General features: G+C 42.2%; 1 protein-coding gene across 6 annotated transcripts; it reads left to right on the top strand.

The window, feature by feature from the left end:
* The first annotated feature begins 24 nt into the window (after nucleotides 1-24).
* Nucleotides 25-11,425, top strand: LOC119707110 (gap junction beta-6 protein). Of its 6 annotated transcripts, none has more exons than XM_038151647.1 (3): nucleotides 25-175; nucleotides 548-627; nucleotides 9,615-11,425. In XM_038151647.1, exon 3 carries the CDS (start codon nucleotides 9,637-9,639, stop codon nucleotides 10,426-10,428), a length of 792 nt encoding a protein of 263 aa, XP_038007575.1. In that variant the 5' UTR covers nucleotides 25-175; nucleotides 548-627; nucleotides 9,615-9,636; the 3' UTR covers nucleotides 10,429-11,425. The 6 variants fall into 6 exon arrangements, with proteins under 6 accessions (XP_038007575.1, XP_038007599.1, XP_038007617.1 ...); XM_038151671.1 differs by having other exon boundaries at nucleotides 36-175; nucleotides 551-627; XM_038151689.1 differs by having other exon boundaries at nucleotides 114-171; nucleotides 551-627.
* The last annotated feature ends 522 nt before the right edge of the window (nucleotides 11,426-11,947 follow it).

The following is an 11,947-nucleotide window of genomic DNA, read 5'->3' as shown; positions in this document are numbered from 1 at the left end:
GGGTAAAAGCGGCGGCAGGTGAGCGGGGAGGGACCTTAAAGCTCCGGGGCGGCGGGGCCGGGGCTGCTCGCTCCCCAGCCAGCGGCGGGGCCACGTTGATCGGCGCAGCCCGGCCGCGGCGCCGGGAGCTCCTGGCGGGGTGACCGCCCCTCAGCAGCGGGCGCCGCTGAGGCAGGTGAGGGGCGCGGCGGGAAGCGAGGGAAAGGGAAGGGGCGCGGCGGGGCAGCTCCCACCGGGCAGCTGAGGCCGCACTTGTTGCGGGGCCGGGGCTGCGGCAGCGCCGCCGGGCGCTCTGGTGGCGCTGCCCGCCGGGGAGGGAGCGGGGCCGGGCGCGGAGCTGCCGTGTGCGCTGCCCACCCTGCTCCGGCAGGATTTATCCTGCTCCGGCAGGATTTACCCTGCTCCGGCATGGGCGCTCTCCGCTTCCCGTCCCCAGCTTGGGCGTCACGGGGAGTGCCCGAAGCCCGCGAGCAGTTTTGGTCGGGAATGCTCGTGTCTCCGTTGGTTGCGCGTTTAACTTACGGCGAAATCTTCATTCACTTCTCAGCAGGTCCCTGTAGGCGCGTTATGTGAAGTACGTACGACTAGCTACGACACCAAGCAAAATCAAGGCTGCTGCAATTACAGGTAATTTGCGACACGCCTAGAGATCTTAAGAGAGCTGCGGGAAGGTAAACAGCTTGCATCAGTAAAACTGACAGGTCCTGTAAGTGTCTGATCACACGCTGGAAGCATTCCTTAGAATTACAGGGGGAGTCGGAAATGAGGTGTGAGTCAGAAATAAATGTATTTCTGCGTATCGGGGCAGGATAAGCTCGCACAAAGAATGAGTACTTACAGCCTTAAATAAAACATGGGGGACGTGCTGGAGTAAGGGCAGGAGTGCTTGCTTAGTGCCTGGCACTAGCTAGGAGCTGGGCATGTTATGGGCATGACTGGCTTTTCCGTCATCGGGCTTTCCTAGATTGGGTGTTACTTTCACAGTCTCTCATGTTGAAGAATCTCTCCCCTGTTCTCAACGGAGGAAATTATTTCCTTGTCTTGTACCTCATAAGTTTTCATCATGTGGCCTGAAAATACTGTGGAGACAACAGACAGAGGGTTGCAAGAAGAAAGTGGCCTTTTATTTTAAGAATGCTCTTTTAAACCCAGGTTTCATAACTTTGATTAATGGCTGTGTCCTGTATGAAATACTGAGGGTTTGGGTTTGGATTTGGTTTGGGATCACCACAGTGTATGTGTGTATACTGAGTCAAAAGCAGAATAAAATATATTTTCATCCTTCATTTTGCTAAAGGAGTTATGTAATTTTAACGTTTCTTGGCCTCCACTGCTTAGCCTGGAAACCCTGCTTGCCAGACACATCCTTTGAGGAGCCTCAGAGAAAAGACAGTAGGCCAGAGGATGTGTGTGTGATTGGGTTAGATCTGCCTTAGAGAGCAAGGCAATGGTGGGAAAAGCCTCAGCCTGGAAGAAGGTGGTATCTCTGTGTGTCAAGTAGGCATTGCAATGTAAATTTCCAGGTGGGCTTTTCAGCACGTTTCCAGAGCCATGAGGTTACGTCTGTACTGCATGTGTTGGTGTTTCCAGGAGACTTCAGATGGTCCCCAGAACTGTCAGTCTCATAACTGCTAGGATTATGTATCTCAGAGCTTAAAAATGGAACTGTAAAACCCCATGAATTAGCATACTTCTTTGGAGAAGTTGATTCTGTCCTGACAGGGCCAGTTCTCTCAATTTGCTGAAGCTAGGCCTCTGACAGTGTTGCTGTTTTGCATCCCTTGATGAGCAACCCAGGTAGATTATTTGGGCAGCTTCATTTATTTTGTGCAAAAAAAGTAATTGTACATTGAAAAACATATAGCAGGCTATCTTAATAGCTGGAAAAATTTCAGCACTTTGAGTTATATGTGCAAGTTCATAACGGTCACTGCATAACCTCCGTGGGTACTTGTGAGTAAAGAAGATGCTCTTACCAGTTGATTATTGTGAACACTTCCAGTTAAATCATGGTGAAATAGGAGCATGGGTTGAAGCTGTCTTTTTCTTTTGATGTTTTCCCTTGTTCTGTTCCTTGCTGATTTTAATTGTTACTTAATGATGACTGATGAGGTATCTGGAAGGAAAACTGTGACTCTTACCTGGCTAAATACCAGTTTGTGTAAGGAAAAGCTTGAAGTGATGATATATGAGGTGAGATAATGTGCTGTCAAAACAGCAGGAATGTAGAAAAAGAGAAGCATGTCTCCTGTTAGTTGATAAAAGAATGTTGAAACTAATTCTATTCCTTATCGTACACCTGCATTTCTTCCTGTAACAGAGTTTTAAAAAGGAAAAAGTTACTTTGGACTTTACTCTTGATGAATGAAACAACAAAATACATGCTCAAGGAAAGCTACAGTGCACTGTAATATATTAGCATTTATAAGTTTAATGTTTCCAAAAGGGTTTGAGTGGTGTGTTAAAGAAGACAGAGGCTTGTTAATTTTAGAGGAAAGGAGAGACTTGTAGAGGGAATGTAGACATTTGCTTAGGTGTAGAGGGATGGAACTAGGAATTAGGTAACAGGCTTAAAAGAAAAAGTAACATTAAAAAGTCATAACTAAAAATTGTTTTGGTGACCAGAAGCGGGGCGCAGTATCTCTAAGACTTTCTTTAAGCTTGATGGGAAATAGGACACTTGTATCAGTGGAGACCTAGTCCTTGGGAATTCAGCTTTCTTCCAAAGGAAGAAGCTTTAAGCACACTGTGAAGGAAAAGTTTACAGGAGAAAATGGCTGAGACAGGCTAAACTCTAATAGGACTTGTGCTGTCTTGTTATGCCTTCAAGTGTGACCTCTGATTTCCTGTATTGTACGAGTGGACTGAATTTTGTGCAGGGATGTTCTGGAGGATAGGGAACTCCAGTTACACTTGCAGGCTGGTGAAATAGGTATGAATGTTTCTAATATCCTTGGAAAATTACTTACAACTTACATGAGGACATGACTATGGGGCAGTCATGAGGGTGTCATTGTGGGCAGAAATTGAACCCTTCAATGTTCTTTATATTTAAGTAGCATAATTTTTTAATAGCATTTAACTACATACAAATTGGGTCTTAATCTGTTGAGCTTCTCTGGATTTCATGCTGGGTTTAATTACAGCAAAGAATGCCTCCTGTTTTCCTAAACTTGAGTAGAAGGAAGGAACAATGCTTGCAGTGTTCAGACCTGCAACTGTCAGAGGTTTCCTGTTCCTGATTAGTCTTTGCCTGTTCTTGTGTCAAATCAGATATACTGTAATCCCTCTGTGTCTCTTCTCTCCAGTTTCCACTCTGATCTGGAGATAGGTGTTCAGAACAAAGCTTAAGAGCTACTAGAGAGAATTGCACAGGCTTTTGTGATTGTTAGGCTGCTCCTCTGATCTTTTTCAGCTTTTTAGGAAAGAAGTAGAGTTGTTGATATTCCAGAGTCTTCCAGCTGCATACTCCTTGAAGTTTTTAATATACTGCTGTAAAATTAAAATAGCTGGAAGCTACCTATTAAAGGATTTTAGTTGCCAAGGTCTAAGTTCAAAGCTTTGTCTTCTTGCATTTTGAACTCTCCATTAAAGCTATAGCAATGTAGGGAGCTGCATTCTTTTTCAGGTGTCAGAAATACCCTGGATGATTGAATTCAAGCTTGGTGCTTCCAGCTTTGAACTGTTACTTATCTGTCTTGGTCCATTGAGTCTGTGAAGCTTGTAATTGCAGTGGAGCATTTCAGGAGAACAGCCCTGTGATATGGTGAGATTTTTGTTATCTCTAGTTTAATGTCTGGGGAACTGAGGTATGGGGCAGACTGACAAATTAGATGGGAAGTCTGAGCAAGTCAGCAAGTGATTGCTGTAGCCTGTGTACCCACCTTTCTTGGTGAAATGAAAGGATGCTGTCTTTTGGAAGATGTTAATCTGTATTTATTAGAAGCTTTCTTGCTTCAGCCTTGACAGCGCTGCTGTTCTTGTAGTACCGCACCAAAACTAGCTCAGCAATAGGAATAACAAAATCTACACACTGGCAATTATGTGCTTGCTGTAAACTAGATGCCAGGTTGGCAGGGTGGAGGCATGCTGATGCAAAACTGTTAAACCCAGACTGGTGTGTTCTTCAAATCTGAGTAATGACACAGCATTATGCAGCTCTAGGACACCTCGGTGCTGGTTATCACCTCTCCCTATGAGCCACTGCTCAAGCGCAGCTGTTGAGATCAACACTTGAAGGGAAAGTTGTCTCAGCAGCACATTTGAATGCGTGTTGGACCTCAGCATGCAGCAGTAGTTCTTGTGTGAAGTTGGGTCATAAAATAATTTTGGTAATGATTTTACATCTGTTAGTTTAGATGTTCTGAAGCTTTTCTGTGGCAACATTAAACTGCTGCATTAAACTGCTACTCTTGGGTATGTGAGTTGCCTTTGTCCCCAGCTGGGGGGTAAGCAGGGATACTTGAGACCAATGCTTTTTGACTTAAAGATTATCTTGGTTAACACATTCCTGCATGGGATAAAGTGACTTTTTTCTTGGCAGTCTGCTGATCTTTTATCAGTATCCGGAGGCACTGCTGGAAGTGGTGGAGAGTCACCCCAAACTGGTAACTCCTGGTACAGTGTACACTAAAATCCTGATGGAAGTGGAGTCATTGCAAACACCCTCTAAATTTCTGTGTAAATCCAGTACAGTAAATAAACTGGTATCCAAACTGAAGGTGAGAAGGGTATAATCATAGTCTGAATTTGTGCATAAATTAGGGATCTGTGGACCTCTTCTTGCATGGGACTCCTAGATGTTCCTGTAGCAAAAGCAAATACTGTAATACTTGCTTGTGACTACTTTTTTCCCTTGGTTGATAATATCCTATAGCACAAGAACCATATATATGTGATAGAGATGCATCCTCTGTTGCTTTTATACCTTCACTGTATTCCAGCTGTGGATTTAGCCACTGAGTAATGAATTTCCAGTATAACAGTCTTTAACAATGGAAAATGGTGTCTGTTAACAAGCCAGCTGTACTCCTAAACAGGAGAGCTCAGTGATGATTGTTTTCGGCGTTGTGAATTGCAGGGATTTTCACTGGGTGTATGCACCGTGCTGTGATTGCAGTTTAATGTAGGCTTGCAGGAGCTAGCTTTGAAGTAGAAGGCAGTCTAGCCATGGCAGCACAGAGCTCAAAATACTGCCCATGAGCTGTACAACTACAGAAGGAGTTAAGCTGTAGTTCTTCTCTTGCTGCTGTCTAGCTTACCGGGGGGGGGAAAAAACCCCATAAATCAACAACAACAAAAAAACCAAACCCCAAATGAAACATCTACTTATGTGACTGTGTTGTGTGATCATACAAAACTATTTCCCTTGTGACTTAACTTTTCAGTCAAGCATGGTGATCTTTTATGATTGTTTTTAACTGTTAACTGTAACAACCATATCCCACTGTGGTCCTCTAATTGTTGAAATAAAACAGAAGGTGCTGCTGGTAGTTGAACAGATATCTATGTGGAGGCTTGGAAAAACATATTTTCATGCCCAGTTGCAATTTTTTGTGAAGGAGAATTTAACATTTAATGCACTCCCCTGTTAGAAATTATTCTAAATGCTTAGTTACTCAACCTCACTACTTTTAGCTGTCTTCTGTTCTTCCCAGTTTCTTTATTTATAACCAATCCCTATCCTCATTCCTACTTTATAATTTTGCCCCAAAATTCACCTAAGCTTTCATGTTTTTAATGTGTTCTTGTAGAGTTCTGTACCAGCAAACTAGGCAAGTCCTTGGCTGTCTGCATACTATTATTTCTGTAAGCATTTGGCAGGATTTGCTCACATAGAAATAGTATCTGGACTGGCCCTATAAAAATAGGACTTACCAGCCCATTAAAGGGATGTAATTTTCCTGCTTTCTTCTCCTTTGGTCTGCAAGACAGTTAATATTTTACTTGCTAGTGAAAAGGAAAGCAAGTATTTGAAAGAAGGATAACCTGTGATCAAGGTTCTAGCTTTTGAGTGAGTAAGGAGTAAATGAGCCATCACATCAGTACAGGTAGCCCTGATGGGGTGTTTAGTTGGTGATCTGCACTGGTGGCTTTAGTAGTGTGAAGGGCCATTCTTGGCCCTTAAATTCTGCTTGGATCACTGTGTCTGTTTGTTGGAGAGGGGAGGACACTTTGGCAGTGTCTGAATTGCCTTTACTGGATCCTCTAAGTTGCATTGAGGGGAACTGTTTAAAGCCAGCTAGTAGGAAACACTGTGGCCAAAGTATTTGGATGGCATTCAGGCTGCCTGGATATGGCACTACAATCTTTCAGGGAGAAGATAGTGAGACTTCGTTGGTGTCTGGTCAGTGCATGTAGCACTCTGGAGTAGTCCAGAAGTCATATGACTCTCCACCAATGTCAAAACAAACCTGAGAGCCTGTGAGGAAGAAGGGGCAAAGGTTGGTGACTTGCTCAGCAAGCAGTGGGAAGAACAGTGGTGGCAGGAGGAGCTGAAGAGACAGCTGGAAGATTCGGTAAGGTGTGTGGGAAGGGTAAAGGGAGGAGTGTTTGGGCAGATGGGAAAGACAAAGGCTTTTTTTGGAAAGGAGAGGAGATGTAACCAGGAGACTCTGGACAAAAGACCGCCTCTTCAAAGTGTGGTGGCTTTTTTCTTCTCTCTTGATCCAGATACAGACATGTCTTTGCTAGAATTGAAGCACAGGTTTTTGGCTTAACAAGCACAATATACTCTTAGAGAATATGGAGCAAGTCAGATGAAGAGGAGTGTTGCCAACCCCTCTTTCCTGCTGACTGCTCGTTCTTACCCATGCTTTGCAATTTGCAGCCTGGGGTTTTTGTTGTTGGTGGTTTTTTGGGGTTTGTTTTGTTTGGGGTTTTTTTGTTTGTTTTGTTTTGGTTGGTTTTTGTTTTGTTTTTTTTATGTAGCTGTCCTTTTCAGATGATCTGTGGTTCTGTACTGTTAAGCAGATTGATGAGATGGATCAGGTTTAAAAAACCAAACCAACAAAAACACACTAGTCCTGGGAAGAACTCATGGACAAGTTGCCTGCTTTATAATGCACCTCCACAAAGTCACAGGACATGAGCTGTAGTGTGACCTTAGCAGAAAACAGAACTAGCGGAGCTTCTCGAGCTAACTACACACTGGGGAACTTGTATTTTGAATCTCTTTCTGCAGAGGGAGGAGGAAACAAATCCATGTGAAGTTATAACAAAATGGCAGCACTACTGGTGTGCAGCAAGATGTGAAGCTAAGAAACAGGGCTTACGAGGAGCAGATACATAGGTTTCACTTCACAGCCTTTTCACTCTAAAAAGATGGTTGACAGGCAGGGAGAAGATGGAAGGACTGAGAAGAAAGTAAGGACTCTGGTGGAGTTACAGGATAGGTGGATAATGTGTGTAATAACACTGTTTGCCTGATGCCAGTTTCTACAGGATTTATTTTCAAATGTTCATAAGTATTTCTAGTCATAGTACTTAGTTGTAGCGTCATTTTATAAGTACTGAAATTGCCATATGTGTGTAATAGTAACAGAACACTAAAAAGTTGTAACTGTCCTTCTGTTTAACAATGCAATAATTGCAAAGGAAAATTCTGAAAGAATTTTCATCAATCAGATGACAGAAAAGGAGTGGAAACAGTTAAAAATCCAGCTGATATGTGTAGTAAGGATCTCTAGTATTAAGGGTCTTTCCTGTGCCCTCATAGTGTTGTTAACTCTAGAGACTCTCTGTAACTGTATGCTAATGAAAAAAGAATCTTTCTTTTGGGAAAAATAACCTGGTAGGACAGCAAGGTAAATCTGTTTCTGTGGGGTTTCAGTCACCTAAAGAGGAAATAGCCCATATAGATTGTGCCTCCTGAAGGAGGCTCAGGACAAGTTCTCTCCACTCTCCCCCTTGGTTTTTACCTCCTGGAGTATAACCCCACACAATCAACCACAGGATCTGAGGGAAATGTAGTTTATGGAACTAGTGAAGGGAGATTACATTTAAATCCCAGTAACTCAAGGAAAAGATACCGTTGTGTTGCATAACAATCAAGTGTCCTCATTTTCTCTGAGCTGTTGTGTACTTTGACTGATACTCAGTCAAAGCATGTGGCTTACTGATTATATGTATCTCACTGTAAACCAGGAAGGTTTTTGACATTACTCAGAATGGGAGTGTGACGTGGAAGACAACTACAAAATAGTGTCATCATTTTGTATGACATGTGGTGTGACCCAGGTCAGAGTCAGGAAAATCTTGTGATTGATATGATGACCTTTTGCCAGTAGATGCTCTTTAAAGCAACTTTGAAAAGATGATTTTGCTTATTGTGCTGCCTTGTGCTGTAAATGCCAAAGAAATATGTGCTCTGAGATAGAAACAAATGAACAAAGTTGTGAAATAAAAACCTTCATGAGCAATTTCAGAACCAAGAGATCTGTGAGCACTCCTAGAGGATCCTGGCTGATAGGCAAAAGTGCCAGTTTCTTGAATACACAGTAGTTTGCAAACTAATTTTCTGTGAATCCATCTGAAGTGGAGGGGTGTGGGAAGATGGGCTGAAATGCCTCTGAATGCTGTGAAAAGCTGTTTGTAGAAGCTGGAAAAACTCAAGACAGTTGTGGTGTTCCTGAGGAGACTGAAAGTGAAATCCTTAATTCATTACAGTCATAGAACTTTGAAACTCACCTGCTGGAAACTATATTCTTCTGTTGAAAAAAGTCTGAGCTACTGCTGGCCTGTCTAAACTCTTCAAATGTTGACTATAGCACTCTCCCAGCCTCTGAAATATCTCCCCTAATCTAGGACTAATAAAGTCTGTGTTATAGAGGAAGAAAACTCCAACCTGACATGCATTCACAATGGAGGAGTCCTTATCCACTTACCCTAGGCCCTTTTTGTAGTTAGTGGAAAGAAAAGCAATTTTGGTATGAATCTTAAGCATTGCTTTTAAACGTCCAATTCAAGATAGATAATGACCAGGATTTTACTTTCATTGCTTCAAGCTAGTGTGGTGTTTGCTTTGACTAAGAATGCAGTCACACTTTTTAAACGGGTGAACACAGGTTATCCAGACTTTCTCATGGAAGGTGCAGGGCATCACCAGTAGTTACTCAAGGTCTGTCTTTATTGTGGGAATGTACTCAAATCATTATTTACACTCTAAAGATAAGGATAATCCACTTGACTTTGATTTATATAGGAATTCTTTCTGTCTAATGTGTTACTTTTAACATAACATCTGCCTTACTTTTGGCTGATATCTTCTATCATTTTGTTACTGTTATCAAGCTACTAGAAGTTGTATCTTTTAATTTAAGGCTGTGTTCATCATTTTCCCATCTGTCTTTCTTACTTAATGTGGCATTGGCAAATACACCTAGGAGTCAAATTAATGTGGTGCCATGTGTGTAATCCAGTATGAAATACTACCTGCTGATATGTGATTAGGTTATCTTATATGACTAGTTGTAGGTAAGGCCACTGCGTCAACAAAAAGTTACCACAGCCAGTGGATGTGCTGCAATTATGATATTGCCTTTATTTTAAACCACATGCTTGCTGGTATTTGTTTCCTGTCTTGATTAATCTTAGTTTTATTTGTCTTGTCTTAGGTCAGAGGATTGAAACAAGACAATGGATTGGGGAGCTCTGCATACCATTTTGGGAGGTGTAAATAAGCACTCCACCAGTATCGGGAAGATATGGCTCACAGTCCTCTTCATCTTCCGTATCATGATCCTGGTTGTTGCTGCAGAGAGAGTCTGGGGAGATGAACAAGATGACTTTGTCTGCAACACGCTTCAGCCTGGCTGCAGAAATGTTTGCTATGATCACTTTTTCCCCATCTCTCACATCAGACTCTGGGCCCTGCAGCTGATCTTTGTCTCCACACCTGCGCTGCTGGTGGCCATGCATGTGGCTTACAGGAGGCATGAGAAGAAAAGGCAGTTCAGAAAAGGAGACCAGAAATGTGAATTCAAGGACATCGAAGAAATTAGGAAACAGAGGTTTCGTATTGAGGGCTCCTTGTGGTGGACGTACACCAGCAGCATCTTTTTCAGACTGGTCTTTGAAGCTGTCTTCATGTACGCGTTTTATTTCATGTACGATGGGTTCCGAATGCCTCGCTTAATGAAGTGTAATGCCTGGCCCTGCCCCAACACTGTAGACTGCTTTGTTTCCCGACCTACTGAAAAGACAGTGTTCACTATTTTCATGATTGCTGTGTCCAGCATTTGCATTCTTTTAAATGTGGCTGAATTATGTTACTTACTGGCAAAGTTTTTCCTCAGAAGGTCTAAAACAGCTGGAAATTCAAAACAGCAACCTAACCATGAGAATAAGGAAGAAACCAAACAAAATGAAATGAACGAGTTAATATCTGATAGCTGCCAGAACACAGTTATAGGGTTTACAAGTAGCTAAGGTGCCAGTGTTGATGTTCACTCTTTTTGGAGTGAATGTTTTATTTAAAGGCTGCGAATGAAATTTGTTGTATGAATCAAAGTTGGGTGAGGTTTTGATGCATAGTGTCAGATGTCAAGTAGGTACACGTCTGGGAAAAGTCAGGGCAGCCTAAACATGTGAAAATTTCGTGAGGATTAAATAGGAAGATACGCTTTCCTGTGAGTACCCTTACAAGCTGACTATGACAAGTGGGAAGCCCACTGCTACCTTCATGCTGACACTGCTCCTGAAAACTAAATGCAACAGCAATAAGAACAAAACTCTTTCCAAGCTAGGTATTCTAGTATTAAAAGATCTTTTGTAATAGTGATAGTTTTTACTTGTGAACTGATGATTAAAATATTTTTCTAAAATCTAAGATTCCATGTTACTTAAGGTGTTATAGTACACAATAGACTGTGTTTTATTTCTTAACCAGGCATATGCAGATGAACCCTGTAATACCATATTCATAGGGAGGAGACAGCAATAGGCTACATACATCTTCACACCTTTGCAAGTGCTGCTTGAGTCTGGGCAGGTAGCTTGAGACGCTTGCATACACGCTGCTGGCTGTAGGGGAATTGTATGAAAGTCCACCAGTATGGACAATTGAAGTACCCAGATTCTGAGTGCAAACTCCTGCCTAAAAACAGCACAAGAATATAGTTACAGCCTACGTAGACTTGTTTAAACAGCTAGCAGACCTGGTAATCTTACCGATCTCCTAATTGCATACTGTCAGTTTTATAGCAACCTGTGTATGTTTATGTCGATGTTTATTTCTCTAATGTATTAGCTGTTTCTTTATACTGTATCACATCATGGAACTTTTTTGGTTTGATTTGTTTGCTTTTTTTGTAGTAGACTGATGGTGCTGTTATGAGACTAGAGTCTGTCTGGTTTCAAGGACATGGAAAAGTATTCCTGGAAATGGAGCAAGTCTTCTGAATAAAAGGCAAACACTTAACCTCTCTTAGTGAAGTGAGAGTCTATATGTGAATGCTAGGCAAGATTTTCAGTAGGAACTTAGAAAAAACTTTTTCAAGTAGAGACTCTACATCCAAAATGCACATAATCCCTAAGCACCCCTCATTCCCATCCAGGGCACTGATGCCCTAATTCTGTTGTCCATACTCTAATGGAGAAACACAGGAAATTCTGAGTGCATGGCAGTATGTGGCTGCGGGAGGGGTGTGCTTGTGAAAGCAGGGGAACCTGAAAGTCAGAGGTGGGTGCAATGCAAAACAGCTATATTGTCTTGTGTGCTTCCTGTTTTGGGCTGCTTCTCATCACCATGGATATACTGACCTTGGCAGAGCTAAGTTTTGGGGGTTTGTTTGTGTGTTTGTTGCCATTTTACAAATGGATTTGCCTCACTATTTTTTTTATAATGGAACTACTCTTCCAAGGTGCAGAACAAAGAGCAGGTATCCTTAAGAGCAGATATTGCAGAGTGTCCTTTTCCTCATGCTGTTGTATCACACTTCTAACAGGT

Source organism: Motacilla alba, chromosome 1 (genome assembly GCF_015832195.1).
Source record: "Motacilla alba alba isolate MOTALB_02 chromosome 1, Motacilla_alba_V1.0_pri, whole genome shotgun sequence".
In the NCBI taxonomy this organism is placed as follows: domain Eukaryota; kingdom Metazoa; phylum Chordata; class Aves; order Passeriformes; family Motacillidae; genus Motacilla; species Motacilla alba.
This window is presented reverse-complemented; position numbering and strand designations above follow the sequence as displayed.

Bases quoted from the DNA above. Each gene is read 5' to 3' on its own strand.
- LOC119707110 (XM_038151647.1), top strand. From the start codon at position 9,637: ATGGATTGGGGAGCTCTGCATACCATTTTGGGAGGTGTAAATAAGCAC.